A 19518-nucleotide genomic window follows, 5' to 3' on the forward strand; every position below is an offset into this window, starting at 1 on the left:
ACTACTGTTATTTGTATTGTTGTCTGTGGAATTGTCCATTTTTCTCTGGTCTTTAGTGGCAGTAATTTGTCAATATGTCTAGAGTTTGTGGTGGAGATTTGGTTTATAATGCATATTCAGTGAGACGGACAAAAATATACTGTCTCCTGAAAGAAATTGACTTTGCATTTCTAACTTCTTTTCTAAAGTACAGCTGATTATCTTAAAATTATTTTAATGTACTGGGTGCTGTTCTCTCAGTGATGGTATTTCATACTTGTCTTTAAAGCCAATCTAAAAATCTTTTCTTATTAGCCCCTCTTTTAATCTGCTTTATACAAAAGTAACTTTCTGATATTTTTTTACAGTACTTGTTTAGATTTTCTGGTTTACAAAAATTTATTCATAAATTAACAATATACAGATACATTTTAGGCAAAGTGAACATTTCTTTATTATTGGGTTTATCACCAGCTGTAAACTGGTATACATAAATGGTTATGTGTGAGCGTGCTTTGTGATGGAGTCTTATTCAAGGTTGATTCCTATAGCTGCTGGCTTAGGCCTCAGTTCACCAAGACACCCTGTATTAGAATAAAAACGTTTTGGAAATGGATGTATGTATATAGCATCCATACGCACACCCACACATACATCATTATAAAATCCTATAATACCCAGTGATCTTCATAACTATTAGTAAAGTGACATTAAAATCACCTGCATTTGAGAAAAAAGTATGCCTTTAAAGTAAAAGCACAGAATTTCACCTTGTATTTATGCACATATAGAGTCTATTTTAACATTTTAAAATTACTGTATATCACTTTTTGTGTTCCATCCTACCTAAAATATCAGGACATGTGGTTGCCAGGTATTTCATACTGATAAAATGTTTGTATTGTTCACATGTATGTATAGATGCGTTTCTTACTGTGTTGGACTTTGCATTTGTTCAGCACTTTGGCATCTACCATTTTGAGTAAGTATCTCTTAACTAGAGGTCTATAGGAGGCTAACCTCTAAATAAGAGCTACACATACATCAACTCAGATCTCTTACACTTCCACTGTAAGAATTCTGTAATAGGATTCTGCAGTCAACCCCAGAATTACTGGCACCCCTAAAGGAAGTGACATGAAAGTTATTGACCTGCAAATTAGGCAAAGATTATAAAACAAAAATTAGTGTTGCTCTGATCACTTGGCCCCATATATAAATAATACCATTTTTACTACAAAGGATTTGATCAGTGATCAGTAAATTGGTCGATCACAAAAAATATTTTTTCAGCATCTGCTATTCTAAACTTTACTGCAATTTAGTTGTAGTTATCCTTATGCAAGGTATTATGGTAGTTGAGCTAGTGCATGTCTTGTTTTGCTACAATCTTCATGTAAGCAGTGAGCAGTAAGACAGACTTTACCAGAGAGAGAGAGAGGATTGGGATATTAGCCTTTACATTAAAGAAAGAGGAGTACTGAACTGTGAAAAAGGAATTGTAGGTGCCATCCTGTGCAATTACACAAACTTCAAGAAAAGCTGCTTCAATGAATACAGACCTTTTATTTTGTCCTTTATTTAGAATGAGCACACTTTATCTGAGTTTGGAAAGTGAGTGAGCTTGTGTTAAGTATGCTTAAATTTTTAATTAGAAAAAGAAGAGAATAAAGGTGGCATTATACATAACACTAAAATCGAGACTCAGTTTAATGATATGTCTAATCAGTGAAAAGCAGGGTTTTGGGTCTTAATTATTAGTGTTTAATTATATGATCTTCGTTTTGAACAGCAGGTTTCTTTCCTTACTTTTATCTTACAGAGCAAAGTCTGTAAATTATTAAAAACATTGTTTATCTTGTTGCTTTGGTTTAATAGAGGCCATTACAAGTGGTCATATAAGAAACTTGCTTAGCAGCTGTAATTTGAAGACATACAAGAATGTACTTTAGAAGTCATGCTAGTCATTGACAATTCTGCATTGAATAAATGCAGCTTCAGTTAGTGCGTTTAGATGCGCTTTAACAGTGTGGTTATTAACAGACACCCAGTTTTTAAAATGCCATGTTAGTTAGAGAAACTGGGATATTGGTCTCTGAGAAACCATGTTAATACAAGTAGATTTCTGTTAGGGTGACCCAGTTATGTGGCAATGTAGACCCTTAAATGGGTCACAGTTAAGTATTTCCTAGTCTGCACATGTCTATCACTCTCAGTTTGTTTCTGCATGTCTCTGCTTCATACATGCTTCCAGAAGGCATGGGTGGAAAACAGTGGAAGCATCCACAAAGACAAATTCCTTGCAGCAAATGTTTGGGCAATTGCTGGACATACAGTGCTAACCTCAGCAGCACAAGCTCAGAAGCAGCATTGAGGGTAACACAAAAAAAGCTAAATTGTTGTAAGTAGTGTGTATATTTTTTATAGTAACTTAGCTCAGTACTTAATTTGTTGAAGTAAAAATAACTGCATTGTTTCTATCATCCCAACAGCACTGGGTATATCTTTGCCAGGCTGAATTGCATAGCTAAGCAGAAAAGCATGTGCTGCGTGCATTCTGGTATAACAAAACCATAAATGAAATGTCAGTTTAATTTTAATCTAACTATTTGCTATAGATATGTTGAGGCAGTGTGATCAGATGACACAGCATCCATATGTCTAATCTTTGGAGGCTCCAGGACGGGAATGTGAAAAGTGGATGGATGTTATTTACTTTACAGCACATGATGAAGGACTAAACATATTTATAAAACACAAGAAAACTATCACAATCTCTGTGCTTGTGTTTGTATTCATTGCAACTGATGAGGACATTTAACTGTTTTTGTGCAAGTGAATGACAATAGAGGATTTTTCCAAAGCAGAAGTCCCTAAATGAACTTGGGCAGTAAATGGAAGGGTGCAAGAAACCAAGTCGTGCCTTAACCAGGTTACTCGCCTTATCCCTTTTTAGTGTGTGCATGTACAGTAAACACGCTCAATGTATGCTAGTCACTGCCGTCACTCATTCAGCTTATTTGTACTTCGTTTTGTTTTTGGAATCATAGTATAAAGAATTGATTGACTTTATATTTAAAATAGGCTACAACGCCAGATATAATATTTATATCAGTACAAAGATAATGTTGCACTTAAAATGGTCCATAAAAGTTATGTGTTCCCTCCAAGTTCCCCAGCACTACTCCCACAGCAAATAAAGATAGACCACATTTCACTTCTTTGTTTTAATTCATTGTACTGCACAGCACTAAGAAACTATTTGGAGTAAGACTGAGAAGGAAGCAAATTCCAGTCAGTCTCCTGAGAACAAGGACACGGCAGGTCTTTTTATAAACAAGACTACAGATCTTTCACTTACCCAACTGTCTCTTGTGGAACATCTGTGCCACCCTGGAGAGTAACTTTTGTTTAAAAATTGTCTGAATGCCAGAAAGGAAACAGGTTTTTTATGTAATGGTAAACTCAAGTAATATTAAAGACATGTATTGATAATCCATGGAGTTGAAAACTGTTTAATAAGGAATGATATGTTAACTTCATCAAGGAAAAAAAGACCTAATTCTGTGTCTTCCTTAATGTATTCAGGATTTTTCTGCCACATTTCAGAATATTAGGCTACATTTAAATTTTTGCATCATCATTTACATTTTTGCATTTTATCATATCTCTGAATAGGAAGGTAGTGCTTTTTTTTAAATATACCTGCGTATTTTTTGTTATATGGTCATTTATGATGAAACTAACATTCACATTCCCAGCTAATATATTTACCAAATATCCTCTCATTCAATGCCTCTTTAGGATTGCAGTTGCCATGATTACCATCATAATTTGTAAAGCAGACATCTTATTACCAGAACACCCTAACACTCATAACACAAATAAACAAATGGTGAGAAGGAAATGACATCAGTGCATTTTTTTTGTGAGAGCTTTATTTAAGCACAAATCAACATGCACATAACATACACCTTCTTGAGAAGGAAATGACACCAGTGCATTTTTTTTGTGAGAGCTTTATTTAAGCACAAATCAACATGCACATAACATACACCTTCTTGAGAAGGAAATGACACCAGTGCATTTTTTTTGTGAGAGCTTTATTTAAGCACAAATCAACATGCACATAACATACACCTTCTTAATAGCACATAAAATCACATAAATCTGTACACATTAAGACAGTTTAAAAACACATGATAGAAAATTTACGTGTATCTGCATATGTACAGATGTGAATGTTGTGTTAGTGTTTTTCGTTTTTAGTTAAGGTTTAGCTTTAACACAAAGGGGAATGTTTAAAAAATATATCAAATCACTAGGAATCTATTATAAATGGTTGATCCCTGTTTTGCTGCAAAATAAAACAAGTACTTTTGTTTCATTTTGAATTGCAGATTACTTTTTATAAATTGCACCAGCAATTTTAAGTTATTTCTCATCTTCAGAAAATTTATGTGCCCCTTCCAAAAGGGTTATGGAGCAAGTTGGAGTGCCAAAAGTAGAAGAATGTTTTCCTGAAGTTTTGTAATTTCCATTAATGTGTGTTAATGAAATTGTAGCATAGATTCTAAAGGCTGGATATCATATATCACTCACTTTTTGTTTGTCATGACACAAGAGAGTAGTGATAAGTTGCTTATAGATATTCAAGTAAAAATTTATGCTCTCTGTACATATGACCTAACTACTACTTCCTCTGTTTGCATGTATAGGTAGTCTTTTCTTTTTACCTGAATATTAGAGGTATGCAGTACACTGGTAGAAATGAGACATCAGTTTATTTTTGTTTATTTTTTTTTTGCCTAGAGGGGGCTGGGCGGTCTTGTGGCCTCAGAACCCCTGCAGATTTTCTTTTCTTTTCTCCAGCCATCTGGAATTTTTTTTTGTTTTATCTATCCTCTCTGGCCATTGTACCTTATTTTTATTCTATGTTAATTAGTGTTCCCTAATTCTGTTTTCTTATTTATTTTGTCTTTTTTCTCCTTCTTCATCATGTAAAGCACTTTAAGCTACATCATTTGTATGAAAATGTGCTATATAAATAAATGTTGTTGTTATCACAGTTGGGTACACCTGGAAAATGCTTCTGTTACTTGTCACAAAAGAGATGGGAATTGCACGTTCTGTTACCTTCTGACAGAGTTGGTACTTCTCACAGCACACAACCACAACACTTCCCAACCTCACCTGTGTGTTTGCAATCACATCTTCACACTTGAAATTACAACCCCCCACCCTCCTATCCATTCATTCTCCTAAATTATTTTTAGATTTGATCATGTCTACAGACTTTAACAGGCAATTTTTGAAGAAGTCGTCTTACAAATTATTTCTCCACCTCAAACACTGATGATAATGATAAAGATAACAAGGTGGAACTGGAATAACTATTAAGCAAAATAAGCACATGCTTAGGACACTTAGGGAAACTGAGGACTACAGAGTTTTTTTAAAAAGTAGGAAAAATAAGTATAAATAAAATTATAGGTAAGCAACAATAAGCATTATTTTTACATCTTTTGATCTCTGTATGTTGTAAATGCTATACGTGTGTCTCAAAATTAGAGAGCAATGAAATGGGAGACATTTTGTTTTATACAAATAATGCTTCATTAGAATATCTTTTTTAAAATTTTCCACCAACGTTGATTTCTACAGAGAGGGATTTTGAAAGTCAGCTGTGTGCCAAGTGTGAAAGCTTTCTTTATTAGGCTGTACACATTATAAAGATTGGATTGATAACTTTTGTTGAGGCAGTATTCATTCAGTGTATATGTAAAATTTCCTTGGTTTGTATATGCACATAGATTATACCGTGATATATGCCATATTTTTTAATTCTTATTTTGTTTTAGTTCCTTCAGACAGAATAGAATCCAGTGGTCTTGTATCACCCAATACTGCTGTTGAGTTTATTACCAAAGAGCTTCAGCATTCTTTAGACTTGGCCAGTGCAACAAGTGGAGACAAAGTTGTCACAGCCCAGGTTGGTTAAAATTTAAAAGGATTAACAACAAAATATTTGTTATGCAGCATTATATTATAAATGAAGTTTCACATAAAACATAAGGGTATCAGAAATGTAGTACTCTGTACATATTATTTGAAAATAATATTAATATTAGTTAATATCAGAAGTGGTTCTTCAAAAGTTTTTGTATCCTGTAACTCACAAAAAAATCTTCAATGTTTTATCAAAATTAATTGCATTAGTGATGCATAAATATAGGTTAAATAATAGATTTATTTAAGCTTATACTATGTATAAATTTGTAAATTAATTGATGCTGTAACCATAATGTTCATTTCAGGAAAATGGGAAAGCTGCAGATGGGCAAATATCTGAATCCGTAGGGAATGAATCTTCAGGACCACAAAGGCCACGGTCGAATTCTGGTCGTGAGCTAACAGATGAAGTAAGAAATGTTAAAGAAGAAATATCTATATACTGTCATATTTGTTCAAAGTGGACCCAGAGTTGAAACCAACTCTAAATGGATTATCATAGGCCTATTTGTTTGCACTTAAACATACTGGACAAATGTAAAGTTGCCAACTGACCTAAATCACATATCTTTGGGGAAGTATGAGAAATAGTGGAATACCCAAAGAAATTATATCACACAGGAAAAAAATGCAACCTTCTCATATATTGTGCCCAGGCTGAAATTACAAACCCAGTACCCTGGAGTTGTGATGAGGCAGCTGTGAACTCAGTTTTTTCTATACCACCATAAACTTAACATAGATAGCCTTTAGGACCCACTCTTTAGGTAGCATTTTCCTAATGTAAGAGATTTTTTTTTACTAAATAAATAAATGTTAGAACCTCAGGAAAATAGGTTGTTCTTTGATGCATCATGATTTTCACTTGAACAGTTCGGCATTAATACACTTTACAGTATAATCAAGGTTTTATATCATCTTATGAACGAATTGAAAAATGTGTGCAATTTAAAATGTTTCAGAAAAAAATGTACAATGTGAACAAAATGATTAATAGATCAAACACAGTGCATCCTCAGAGCTACAGACTTCGGGAAACAAAGAACCAATAAGTTTTTTATAAATATATATACCATTCCGTTTTCTTATCCCGCTTAATTCTCAGGAGGGTTGCCAGGGACTGGAGCCTGTCCCAACAAGCATAATGCATAAGGCAGGAACAATCCCTTTTGAGGTCGCTTGTTCATCGTTGGGGAACACATGCGCACACAAACCCATTAGAGCCAATTTAGTGTCACCTATCATGCCAATGCCAATACGGGTAAGACATTTGCGCACTCCATTTAGGGAGTGCTTGTGATGCAAACCCTGGTCTCCTCACTATGAGGCTATATATATAATATAATTGGAGAGCTCAAAATGATCCAGACAGACATGGAATGTTTCTCTAACCCCTTTTACCTTGGTCTTTCAGAGAATTGCTTTATTATAATACTTGAATTAAGTTGTGCAAATTTGATTTATACCTTTCTTGTCATATTGCATTTTTATGCAGTATTGTAATCTTGTTTTCTATGACAAAGCACATTGTCATTGGGGAAGGCTTAGGTATATTTTTTGTTTATTTCTTAAGTGGATATCTTCAAACTGGATAAATGTGTAAATGGTTTTTATCTTAATACTTGCCAGATCCAGTCCAGATAGAAATCTTATTCCATGTGCAAAAAATTGGGCCATAATTTGCAAAACAGACTCTTATTTACGTGTTTCACTGCATACTTTTTCACTGCTGTGTTTCACCATGATATCTCCTAAAGTGCTCAAAATATACAAAAAAGGTATTGTAAAACACACTAGTATTAATGGCACCTTTAGCATAATTTAAGTGACTTGCAGAAATGCATGTTACTTTAAACAAAATGTTACAAGACAGACATTCATTTATATTTCTTAATTGACTTTATTCAATGCTGTAAATGTGCTGACAAAATGACTTGCCAATTGACATATACATTTGTTACAGATTGTGTTACCAAAAAATAATGGAATTAAATTTAACATCTAATTTGAATAATAATGACTTTGCTATAATAACAGCAAGTAGTCTTACAGTTTGAAAACAAATTCAGCATGTATAGAAGTCAGAAATCGAAATAGACCTTTTTATAATCACACCTGATTATAGTGGCACCCTGAATCGCATTTGCAAATAATCACAAGGTGCCTAGTAATTCTCATTTCTTGTAAATATTCATGGTTTTAATAAATTGTTTATTTTTTATCTTCCTGTTTTATAGGAAATTTTGGCAAGTGTGATGATAAAAAACTTGGACACTGGAGAAGAGATCCCACTTAGTCTAGCAGAAGAAAAACTTCCTACTGGTATTAATCCACTGACATTGCACATAATGAGAAGAACAAAGGAATATGTGACGTAAGAAAGCTTGAATGATTTAATTTAAAAAATGTCTTGTTTTTTTGCTGTTTTTTTTTTTTCATTTCAGCAGGTGCTTGACATATTTACTTTTCAATGATTTATGTCACTTTCAAAAACAAAAAAAAATTCACCTTGCATTTTGTGTACTTTCATTTCTTGCTAACTCAAGTAAAATACAACACTTAATGCTTTTTCATTTACAAAACACAGTATGTTTTGCAAAGTAGTATATTTTTTATGTTTTTTTTTATATTTAGAATGGCAAAAAACCTAAATCTCAAAGTACTCTTCCTGTTAATATGCATGAATTCAATCAGTGGTTACTAGTTGATTGACAAAATTCTAGAAGAAAATCCTATTTATACAATCTCCCACATGTGACAGTGCAAGTCAGCAGAAAATTCACAATGAAAACTTGAAAGTTAGAAGACACTTTCACTGAGTTCCATGCAGTTTGAAAGGACAGAGTAGAGTACAGCTCACAATGAATGATGCAGTATAGAAAATATAGTTATTTTATTTAGAACATTGCAATACTGTCATGGTCTATCGTTTTTGGCATGGTCTGTTAACATACTATATTTTGAGGTATTATTGAATGCAGTGCTTCATGCAAAATGTTATCCGTTGAGTGCATTATCATGGAAATCCATCATTTTTGGTTCTCTGATTTCAGCAGTATGATAATAGAAACTAAGAAGTCTTTTTTATTCATATTATTTACAATTGTTGAATTCTGTTCTTTCTATTTACTAGCAATGGGCATTACCCAAAATGGGAGAGTGAATAGCTGGAGAAAATAACAGAGAAACTGTTCAGCTTGCACAGGTTACTCTGACTAGATACAGTGGTGTGAAAAACTATTTGCCCCCTTCCTGATTTCTTATTCTTTTGCATGTTTGTCACACAAAATGTTTCTGATCATCAAACACATTTAACCATTAGTCAAATATAACACAAGTAAACACAAAATGCAGTTTTTAAATGATGGTGTTTATTATTTAGGGAGAAAAAAAATCCAAACCTACATGGCCCTGTGTGAAAAAGTAATTGCCCCCTTGTTAAAAAATAACCTAACTGTGGTGTATCACACCTGAGTTCAATTTCCGTAGCCACCCCCAGGCCTGATTACTGCCACACCTGTTTCAATCAAGAAATCACTTAAATAGGAGCTGCCTGACACAGAGAAGTAGACCAAAAGCACCTCAAAAGCTAGACATCATGCCAAGATCCAAAGAAATTCAGGAACAAATGAGAACAGAAGTAATTGAGATCTATCAGCCTGGTAAAGGTTATAAAGCCATTTCTAAAGCTTTGGGACTCCAGCGAACCACAGTGAGAGCCATTATCCACAAATGGCAAAAACATGGAACAGTGGTGAACCTTCCCAGGAGTGGCCGGCCGACCAAAATTACCCCAAGAGCGCAGAGACGACTCATCTGAGAGGTCACAAAAGACCCCAGGACAACGTCTAAAGAACTGCAGGCCTCACTTGCCTCAATTAAGGTCAGTGTTCACGACTCCACCATAAGAAAGAGACTGGGCAAAAACGGCCTGCATGGCAGATTTCCAAGACGCAAACCACTGTTAAGCAAAAAGAACATTAGGGCTCGTCTCAATTTTGCTAAGAAACATCTCAATGATTGCCAAGACTTTTGGGAAAATACCTTGTGGACTGATGAGTCAAAAGTTGAACTTTTTGGAAGGCAAATGTCCCGTTACATCTGGCGTAAAAGGAACACAGCATTTCAGAAAAAAAAAACATCATACCAACAGTAAAATATGGTGGTGGTAGTGTGATGGTCTGGGGTTGTTTTGCTGCTTCAGGACCTGGAAGGCTTGCTGTGATAGATGGAACCATGAATTCTACTGTCTACCAAAAAATCCTGAAGGAGAATGTCCGGCCATCTGTTCGTCAACTCAAGCTGAAGCGATCTTGGGTGCTGCAACAGGACAATGACCCAAAACACACCAGCAAATCCACCTCTGAATGGCTGAAGAAAAACAAAATGAAGACTTTGGAGTGGCCTAGTCAAAGTCCTGACCTGAATCCAATTGAGATGCTATGGCATGACCTTAAAAAGGCGGTTCATGCTAGAAAACCCTCAAATAAAGCTGAATTACAACAATTTTGCAAAGATGAGTGGGTCAAAATTCCTCCAGAGCGCTGTAAAAGACTCATTGCAAGTTATCGCAAACGCTTGATTGCAGTTATTGCTGCTAAGGGTGGCCCAACCAGTTATTAGGTTCAGGGGGCAATTACTTTTTCACACAGGGCCATGTAGGTTTGGATTTTTTTTTCTCCCTAAATAATAAAAACCACCATTTACAAACTGCATTTTGTGTTTACTTGTGTTATATTTGACTAATGGTTAAATGTGTTTGATGATCAGAAACATTTTGTGTGACAAACATGCAAAAGAATAAGAAATCAGGAAGGGGGCAAATAGTTTTTCACACCACTGTACATGTAAGGTTGTGACATTTTGTTAAGTGGGCTCTTTTTAATTTGGTTTTCTGATGCATTATTCAGTTGGAGAGATCCTTTAAACCCAGCCTATTCAAATGGCGGCCCACAGGCCACATGCAGCCCAGAAGCAACCTCTGAGTGGGACAGTCCATGTTCCCGCCAGAGACGCAGATAAAAACCAACAAAACACATTTTGCAATCTTTCATAAATTACTACAATAGTTAAAAACCACGAATGCAACACATAGCCTAGCAGCATTCAACCCACAATGCAGTATTTTGTTAAATATCTAGGTCTATTACACTGTGATGAACTGTCGAATAAGACACACAGGAGCCGCTTCTCTGGGGGAATTTCTTCCTACTCTCCTCTCACTGTGGTTCTTTTACACAGCTTTCTCTGGGGTGGTGCCCTGAGCCCCCACAAAGTGCTTTCCCAAAAGAATCCACCCATCATTGCCTATATAGTAGCAAGACACATCTCAATATTAACATAATGTGGGATGTGTAACAAAGCCATGCCTAAACGGACATGTGGTTATTTAAAACGAATCCATAATCCCTCTGTGTGCAGTATTCTTTGTATTCATGTGTGCTAGTTACTTTTATCACTTGCTATGGGTTTGTGCACTGATAGCATTGAAAGGCAAAGGCACAATGGTAGTGCTGGTGCCTTGCAGTAAGAAGATCATGGGTTCAAGTCCCAGGTCTTCCTTGTATGGGAAACATTTTGAGTACTGAGAAAAGCACGTGTGACACTCTGGTCGCGTACAGCCACCCAAACCAGACACAAACAGGCAGAGATACAAGTGCAGCACACAACACCCTTTTATTCAGAGCTGGGGAAGCGCTTTTTCCTCGCTTCCCAGACCACAGTACAGGACCAAAGTATACAAGACTCCAGTCCCTTCATTCTCCCTTGTGTCACTCTCAGTCCTTCTGCTTCCACTCCCTCTCTGGCAAGCTTCGTCTTCCTCCTCCCGATTCTGTCTCCCCGATTAAAGTGAGGCAGCTCCTTTTATGTTGTTCCTGGGAGTGTTCCAGGTGGCTTGTTAGCCAGATCTGGGATCACTCCCAGGTGTGGTGAAAGCCCAAGGTAGGGCTCTACAGTTCCCCCTGGCAGCCCCCACAGAACGCAACAGGACTGTGTCAAACTCCAATTTCCGCCATACCCTGCAGAAATCCATGGTATCCAGGAGGGCTGCCCTCTAGTGTCCCAGTGAAGGTTGTGCCCCATAGAGGTCCTCTCCCCTGTTCCTTCCATCTGGCTGGCCTCCTGGCCAGGTAAGGGCCATGGCCGCCTGACACACACTATATAAATACATAAAATTATTATAACCAAAATATTTAAAAGGGAAACAAATGATATTACTAATACTGTTCATATATATATATATATATATATATATATATATACACAGTGCATCCGGAAAGTATTCACAGCGCATCACTTTTTCCACATTTTGTTATGTAACAGCCTTATTCCAAAATGGATTAAATTCATTTTTTTCTTCAGAATTCTACACACAACACCCCATAATGACAACGTGAAAAAAGTTTACTTGAGATTTTTGCAAATTTATTAAAAATAAAAAAATTGAGAAATCACATGTACATAAGTATTTACAGCCTTTGCTCAATACTTTGTCGATGCACCTTTGGCAGCAATTGCAGCCTCAAGTCTTTTTGAATATGATGCCACAAGCTTGGCACACCTATCCTTGGCCAGTTTCGCCCATTCCTCTTTGCAGCACCTTTCAAGCTCCATCAGATTGGATGGGAAGCGTCGGAAGAGAGTTAAGGCTTTGTCACTTTAGATGATTTTTCAAACAATTTTTCAGTCACAGTCTTCATTTATATAATTTTACCAAGTTGGAGGCAGTCAGCGGTGCATTACTGTTAAGCCAGTGGCATAATGTGACATATATATATTTTTGTATTCCTTTCTAGTACTATAGTAAGATATTACAATGCTTTTAATTGATTATATGCCAGTAAAACACTCTATAAAAAAAAGCCAGGTCTGGTACTTGTGACATTGATTTTCATACAGATGTTTGTGGTTACATTTAATGCATAAAATATTAAGTGTGTAAAATACATGTATCCAGAATTGTATCAGTGACACTAGATAATGTTATTCAGGCTTCCCAAACATCATAGGTGCAATAGACTGCACGTATATGAATAAAGGCAGTACCCTGTTAACTAGAAACTATGTAAAGCACAAATCATTCATAGCATCAGTACATAGGTCAGTTTTTTTAAATTACACTGCATATTGTGCAATCAAGCATTCTGTTGAGGGTTAACTCCTTCAGAAGGAGTGACAAAGGAGCATCACACCAGTAGCAGAAACTATAGCCTTCTTTTTGTTTTGCTAAACATGCAATGAAATTTTGCATACATTGAATTTACAATTGCTGTCAAAAGTGCTTCATATTGATATTGAATACTTAGCTGTTTTGAGTGTTTGTAATAAGGCATTTACAATCAAACTGGGCAATTCAATGGAATCTTTTTTTTTCATTTGAATAATTCCATTACCATTTAAATTATGCAATGCACAGATTCAGAATCGTAATGTGTTTCAACATTGGTTTGCAATGGATAGTCATATAGCCTCTCTCGTATTCTTTTTAACAGATGTCCTTTTTGTGTTATTATACATCAACTATTATTTCATTATCAACTGCTGAAAAGACCACCACTGTCTCTCTTATATGTTCTTCTTTTTTATGACAAGTGAAACTATAAAACATTTCTAAACTGTACCATAATACATCATGCATCCCATCAGCTTTATGCCTAATGTCACAGGTATTCATTCTTTATATATTGACTCTCATCTGTGCTTTTTGAGCTGTGATAGATGTTATCGACGATCTGTTGTCAGGGTTGCTGAAATCTCATGAGCATGCATAGTCATGGATTTCCTGAGCCTTTCTTAAGTTAACGAGAAACATTTTGTGTTTGTGGAAATGACTGAGCCTTGACTGAAAAACAGTGTTTATTCAAGAGAGGCTTATTGAGCCAAGTCTCATTTTCTTAAGCATTCTTTGTAGAATATAACCCCATTAAGAAGAAAGAACACACTGGTGAAATCAGTAATCACAAAGGGACTGGTAGGCCAAGAAAGACCTCCACTGCCGATGACAGAGAATCCTGACTATGGTAAAGAAAAACCCCAAACACCTGTCTGGCAGATCAAAAACAGTCTTCAGGAGGCATATGTGTATGTGTCAGAGATGACTATCAGCAGAGGATTTCATAAATAGAAGAGGCCACACTGCAAGATGTAAACCACTAGTTAGGTACAATAACAGGATGCCAGATTACAGTTTGCAAAAAAAGTAATTAAAAGAGTCTGAAGAATTCTGGAAAAAGTTCTTGTGGATAGACGAGACCAAGATTAACCAGTATCAGAGTGATGGCAAGAGCAATATGTGGAGACAAATAGGAATTGCCCAAGATTCAAAGCATACCATAATCTTTACCAACTGGCAACAACTTCTTAAATGTAATGATGGGAATGTTATGGATTGGGCTTGTATGCCTGCTACAGGTACTGGCACACTTCATTGATGATGTAACTGCTGACAGCAGTTGTACAATTAATTCTGAAGTGTAGTGAATGTAGTGTAACAAATATTGTAGTTGTGACATTTTAAAAATCTGTATGCAATTCCCTATGTAATTTTCATAAATTATATTTTTTCAGAAACCGTATATAAGTGATAAATCTATTTTTCCTTTTATTAATAGAACTGATACCTATTTCTTTTTTCATTTTTGCAACAGAAATGATGCTGCACAGTCAGATGATGAAGATAAGTCTCAGCCCCAGTTAACTGACATGGATGGAGGAAAATTAAAACAAAAAACGTAAGTTTTTAAATTAGATAAATTTTTTTGTACTGATTGTATGCTTTACCTACCAAACATGAAAATGTGATTATTGAGACATTTATTTTTTATATCCTTAATAGTATGTATTTAGGGAGTAAAGTACTATGTACTTTAAAATGTTGATTTTTCTGATAATGTTTTAGCTACTTTTTCGGTATTATTATTTAAATTTGGACATTTGAAGTTATTACTAAGGGCCATATTCACCAATGATTGTCTGCTGTAAAAAAATCATAAATGCTTTTATATCTGAGGCTAGGGATCTGCGCCGGCTATCAGAAGGTTGCTGATTCAAATGCCATAAAACACAAGAAGTGACTCTACACTCTTGGGCCCTTGAGCAAGATCCTTAACTTGCAATTGCTTCATCTGGGGATGACGTTAATCTGCATCCAGCCCTGCAAGCAGGTCCTCCCACTTGCAGGGAAAATTTGAGGTTTGGTGGCAGGATTGGCTCTCCAGCCACCAAAAAAACCCTCACACTGTTCCAGTGTGGTGCTGAGGTATGACCTGGTTGCATGGCTGCACTTGTGTGCCATTCTGTGTAGTTTGTCATGTTGTGGGTGTGCATGCTCCCAACCTATATATATATATATATATATAAAATAAATATAGTGGTGAGCGGATGGGGGCGGTACCCAGCCGGGACGCCCGGAAGGACCAAAGGAGGGATTACGCCTCCTCCAGACCATGTGGGGGCAACCGCCTTGGTGGCTATGGGGACCACAGGAAAGGAGCATGGAAGCTCAACCTTATAGGGGCCCGTGGTCACCGCCAGGAGGCGCCCAAATGCCTGGAGAGCCCTGGCCCTCAGCACTTCCGGCACACCCGGAGGTGCTGGGGGGACAAAGACCAGGGACACCCGGAGTGCTTCCGGGTGCACAGCCGGCACTTCTGTCACACCAGGGAGTGCCGGCAGAAGCTCATTGGGAGGCACGTGGAGCATGTCCGGGTGAATATAAAAGGGGCCACCTCCCTCCATTTGATTAGTTGTCAGTTATAATCATCAACATTAAAAGAAATAAACATTTGAAATACGTCAGTCTGTGTGTAGTGAATGAATCTAATATACAAGTTTCACTTTTTGAATGGAATTACTGAAATAAATCAACTTTGTCATGATATTCTAATTTTATGACCAGCACCTGTATGTATATATATATATATATATATATATATATATATATATATATATATATATATATATATATATATGTGTGTATATATATATATATATATATGAAGGAGATAAATAAAGATAGTGCTCCAATGAATCAAGTCATTATTAGCTAAAGTTAAAATCTTCTTGTCTCTTATATTTATTAGTCATGGACCAAACCATCAATAATTCCTGAGTTTTGTTTCAGAAGCTTTACTTGCTTGTCAGCAGTATTAATTCACACATATATTTGAGAAAAGGAATTCCATATAACCTTCAATTAGGGACCAGTCGTATTCCTAATAATTGGTTTTGATTTCAGTCTTAGTCAAAAACGCCAAGTTTTTTTCTTTAATAAAATAGCTACATTTAGATTAAGTCATATATATGCTATTCTTTTAATTCTGTTTGAAAGGATTCATTTGCTTATGAGAACACCCAGGTGCTAATGGCAGAGTTTATAACTTGTCTGTGTTTTGTGTAGTTGAGTCCAGCTGTGCATACTCACTTTGTACTTACTGCTATTTAAAAAAAAAAAAAAAACAAATAAAAAAACCTAAAAAAGTAATAGATTATAAAAGTGAAGAAACAAATTAGGCCTGTTTTCATGTGTTTAGACCATAATACGTCCAAGTCTTCAATGCTTTTATTAAAGTAACTAGCAAAATACCCGCGCTTTGCAGCGGAGAAGTAGTGTGTTAAAGAGGTTATGTAAACATATATATACATATACATATACACATATATATACATATCTACATATACACATATCTACATATACATATATATATACATACATATACACATCCACATATACATATATATACATATACAAATTTACACATCTACATATATATATACATATGTACATATATATACATATAAATATATACATATCTACATATATATACATATGCACACATTATATATATATATATATATATATACATACATACATATATTCACATATATATCTAACATCCGCCACAGTGCCTTCAGTTGTGAGAAGCAGATCATAGAATGGTTGAAATTAGTTTACTGTCAAATAATGCAAAGAGTACGAGACACGTGTTTCGCCCTAATTCTTGGCTCATCAGGCGTACACACTCACTGCACTCCCTTACGGGAATCGAATCTCAGACGTCAGCGCTAGAGGCGAAGCCCCTAACATTGCGCCACGGCGTGTGGTTCATTTATTTGACAGCATGTAGATCGGGGTAATTACATTCACGGCATTCGTAATCTGAATCACAATCTGATTGTATGGGTGGTTACCTACCAGGTAACGCTTATGGTTGGCCAGCAAGTCAGCTAACATCAGCCACGGTGCCTTCAGTTGTGAGAAGCAAATCATAGAATGGTTGAAAATAGTTTACTGTCAAATAATGCAAAGAGTACGCGACACGTGTTTCGCCCTAATTCTTAGCTCATCAGGCGTATACACTCACTGCACTCCCTTACAGGAATCGAACCTCGGACGTCAGCGCTAGAGGCGAAGCCCCTAACATTGCGCCACAGCGTGTGGTTCGTTTATTTGACAGCATGTAGATCGGGGTAATTACATTCACGGCATTCGTAGTCTGAATCACAATCTGATTGTATGGGTGGTTACCTACCAGGTAACGCTTATGGTTGGCCAGCAAGTCAGCTAACATCAGCCACGGTGCCTTCAGTTGTGAGAAGCAGATCATAGAATGGTTGAAAATAGTTTACTGTCAAATAATGCAAAGAGTACGCGACACGTGTTTCGCCCTAATTCTTGGCTCATCAGGCGTTCACACTCACTGCATTCCCTTACGGGAATCGAACCTCGGACATCAGCGTTAGAGGGGCTTCGCAGCGGTGAAGTATTGCTTTTAAATTTTAATTAAGAAGAAAAGAAAACCTTTTTAAATTGAGGGAAAATACACCAATAACAATTTGTTAAGGATCTGTTTTTTTGTGAAGCTGCCTTTACACAGCCTGTCCGCTGTTTTATAAACGAACGCCATATAAGACCGTCCTTTCTCCTTCAAAGTCTGTTCACGTGATTACGTGGGAGGCGTGATGACGCGATACGCAATCCCGCCTCCCACGGCCAGTGAGCTGCAGTCCATTACAGTATATGGACAAAAAAGAGGTTCCAGTTATGACCGTTATGCTTTGAATTTCGAAATGAAACCTGCCTAACTTTTGTAAGTAAGCTGTAAGGAATGAGCCTGCCAAATTTCAGCCTTCCACCTACACGGGAAGTTGGAGAATTAGTGAGTGAGTGAGTGAGTGAGTGAGGGCTTTGCCTTTTATTAGTATAGATGAACACGGCCTATCATTACTTACTTTCATTGCTCACAGTCTGTAAAACAGTGGCGGACCGTGCATTTCACACCTAGGCCATCAGTAGTGCTCCGTCTGAATCAACCCACCCCTCAAAAACTAATTTATGGTTATAAAAACCATCTTAATATGAAGAAATACAGTATAAAGAGCCGTTGCATCGCAGATAACTCCTGTAGCCGCAATAAATGCCTTTATTTAATAGACAAACCAGGGATGAACAAGTTCCTTTCTACTGCAGCTACAGCCACGACACACATAAAAAACATCAATAATAACTCATAAACTTGCAATATTATTTAGGAAAATCGCAACATTTTACTCACCAAAAATTCGGATTATTTGTAAACAAAATCCATCCTCCTCTCTTTCCTCAAAAGCAGTTCAATTACTCTGTCGTACAGATTATCCGTGCGCTTCAGTTCCATCACGAAGTTCCTTTCTATCACCATCGAAGCTAATGCTGAAAGACGAACCTGCCCTGTCGTATTTCTGGCATAAGTTTTAATTCGCTTTAGGGTTGAAAATGTCCGCTTGACAGAAGCAGTGGACACGGGAATGGTCACCGCCAAACATACCAATGTGTACAGCTGCCCCATGCTCTCATTCAGATTTTTCTGATAAAGGAAGTCAAGGAGATCAGTGGGAAATTTTCCTGCATAATCATCCATGGCATACATTACAGTCAGTTCTGTTTTTAGCCGAGACAGATCAAAAAGTGCTCCGTGGCTCTGTGTTAAACTGGAGAAGGCTGCATGCGGGAAATTTTTGTTGTATTCCCGAAACTTCTGGGGGCCGAGGAGCGTGACAAACATCAGTTTTTCGTGGTCTTGAAATCTGGTCTGTGTCTGACAAATAATATTGTCCAGAATCCTGCCATGGAGTTCCTCAAAGCATCTGCGGTGCGTTCAGTGGCCTCGTAGAGTTCCTCATATCTGCTATCTCGCTGAACGGTGTCATAGAACTCCTTTACCCTAGCCAGACAAAACTGCACATCCAGTTTTTTGTCCTGTAGTATTGAAAAGAGCATGTCTGAATACTCAAAAATGCCATTGAATGTGTGAAGCAAAAAACAAAACTCAAAGTCATTCAGACATGCTTTAAATCCATCAGCACAGTGCACTGTGTCCTCATCATACTCGTCATGATGCTCCAGAATGTGATGAAACAGTTCCTTTAGAGCATCTCTCTTCTCAAAGACCGTATTGACCACTCTGGATGTGTACTGCCACCATGTTGGTGCCACACGAGGGAGGCGCCGCTGGCAGATTTCGTCCAGTAGTTGCATGCGCCGAGGTG

The 19518-nt window shown here is 36.7% G+C and overlaps 1 protein-coding gene across 1 annotated transcript in view; it reads left to right on the forward strand.

The window, feature by feature from the left end:
• wdr44 (WD repeat domain 44) overlaps positions 1 to 19518 on the forward strand; it is a 108256-nt gene that overhangs the window by 54256 nt on the left and 34482 nt on the right. The window contains exons 5-8 of the mRNA XM_028816090.2: positions 5841 to 5971; positions 6297 to 6401; positions 8229 to 8365; positions 14640 to 14723. Coding sequence (XP_028671923.2) covers positions 5841 to 5971; positions 6297 to 6401; positions 8229 to 8365; positions 14640 to 14723 — 457 coding nt within the window. The remainder of the gene's footprint in view (positions 1 to 5840; positions 5972 to 6296; positions 6402 to 8228; positions 8366 to 14639; positions 14724 to 19518) is intronic.

This window comes from Erpetoichthys calabaricus, chromosome 12 (genome assembly GCF_900747795.2).
Source record: "Erpetoichthys calabaricus chromosome 12, fErpCal1.3, whole genome shotgun sequence".
Classification (NCBI taxonomy): domain Eukaryota; kingdom Metazoa; phylum Chordata; class Cladistia; order Polypteriformes; family Polypteridae; genus Erpetoichthys; species Erpetoichthys calabaricus.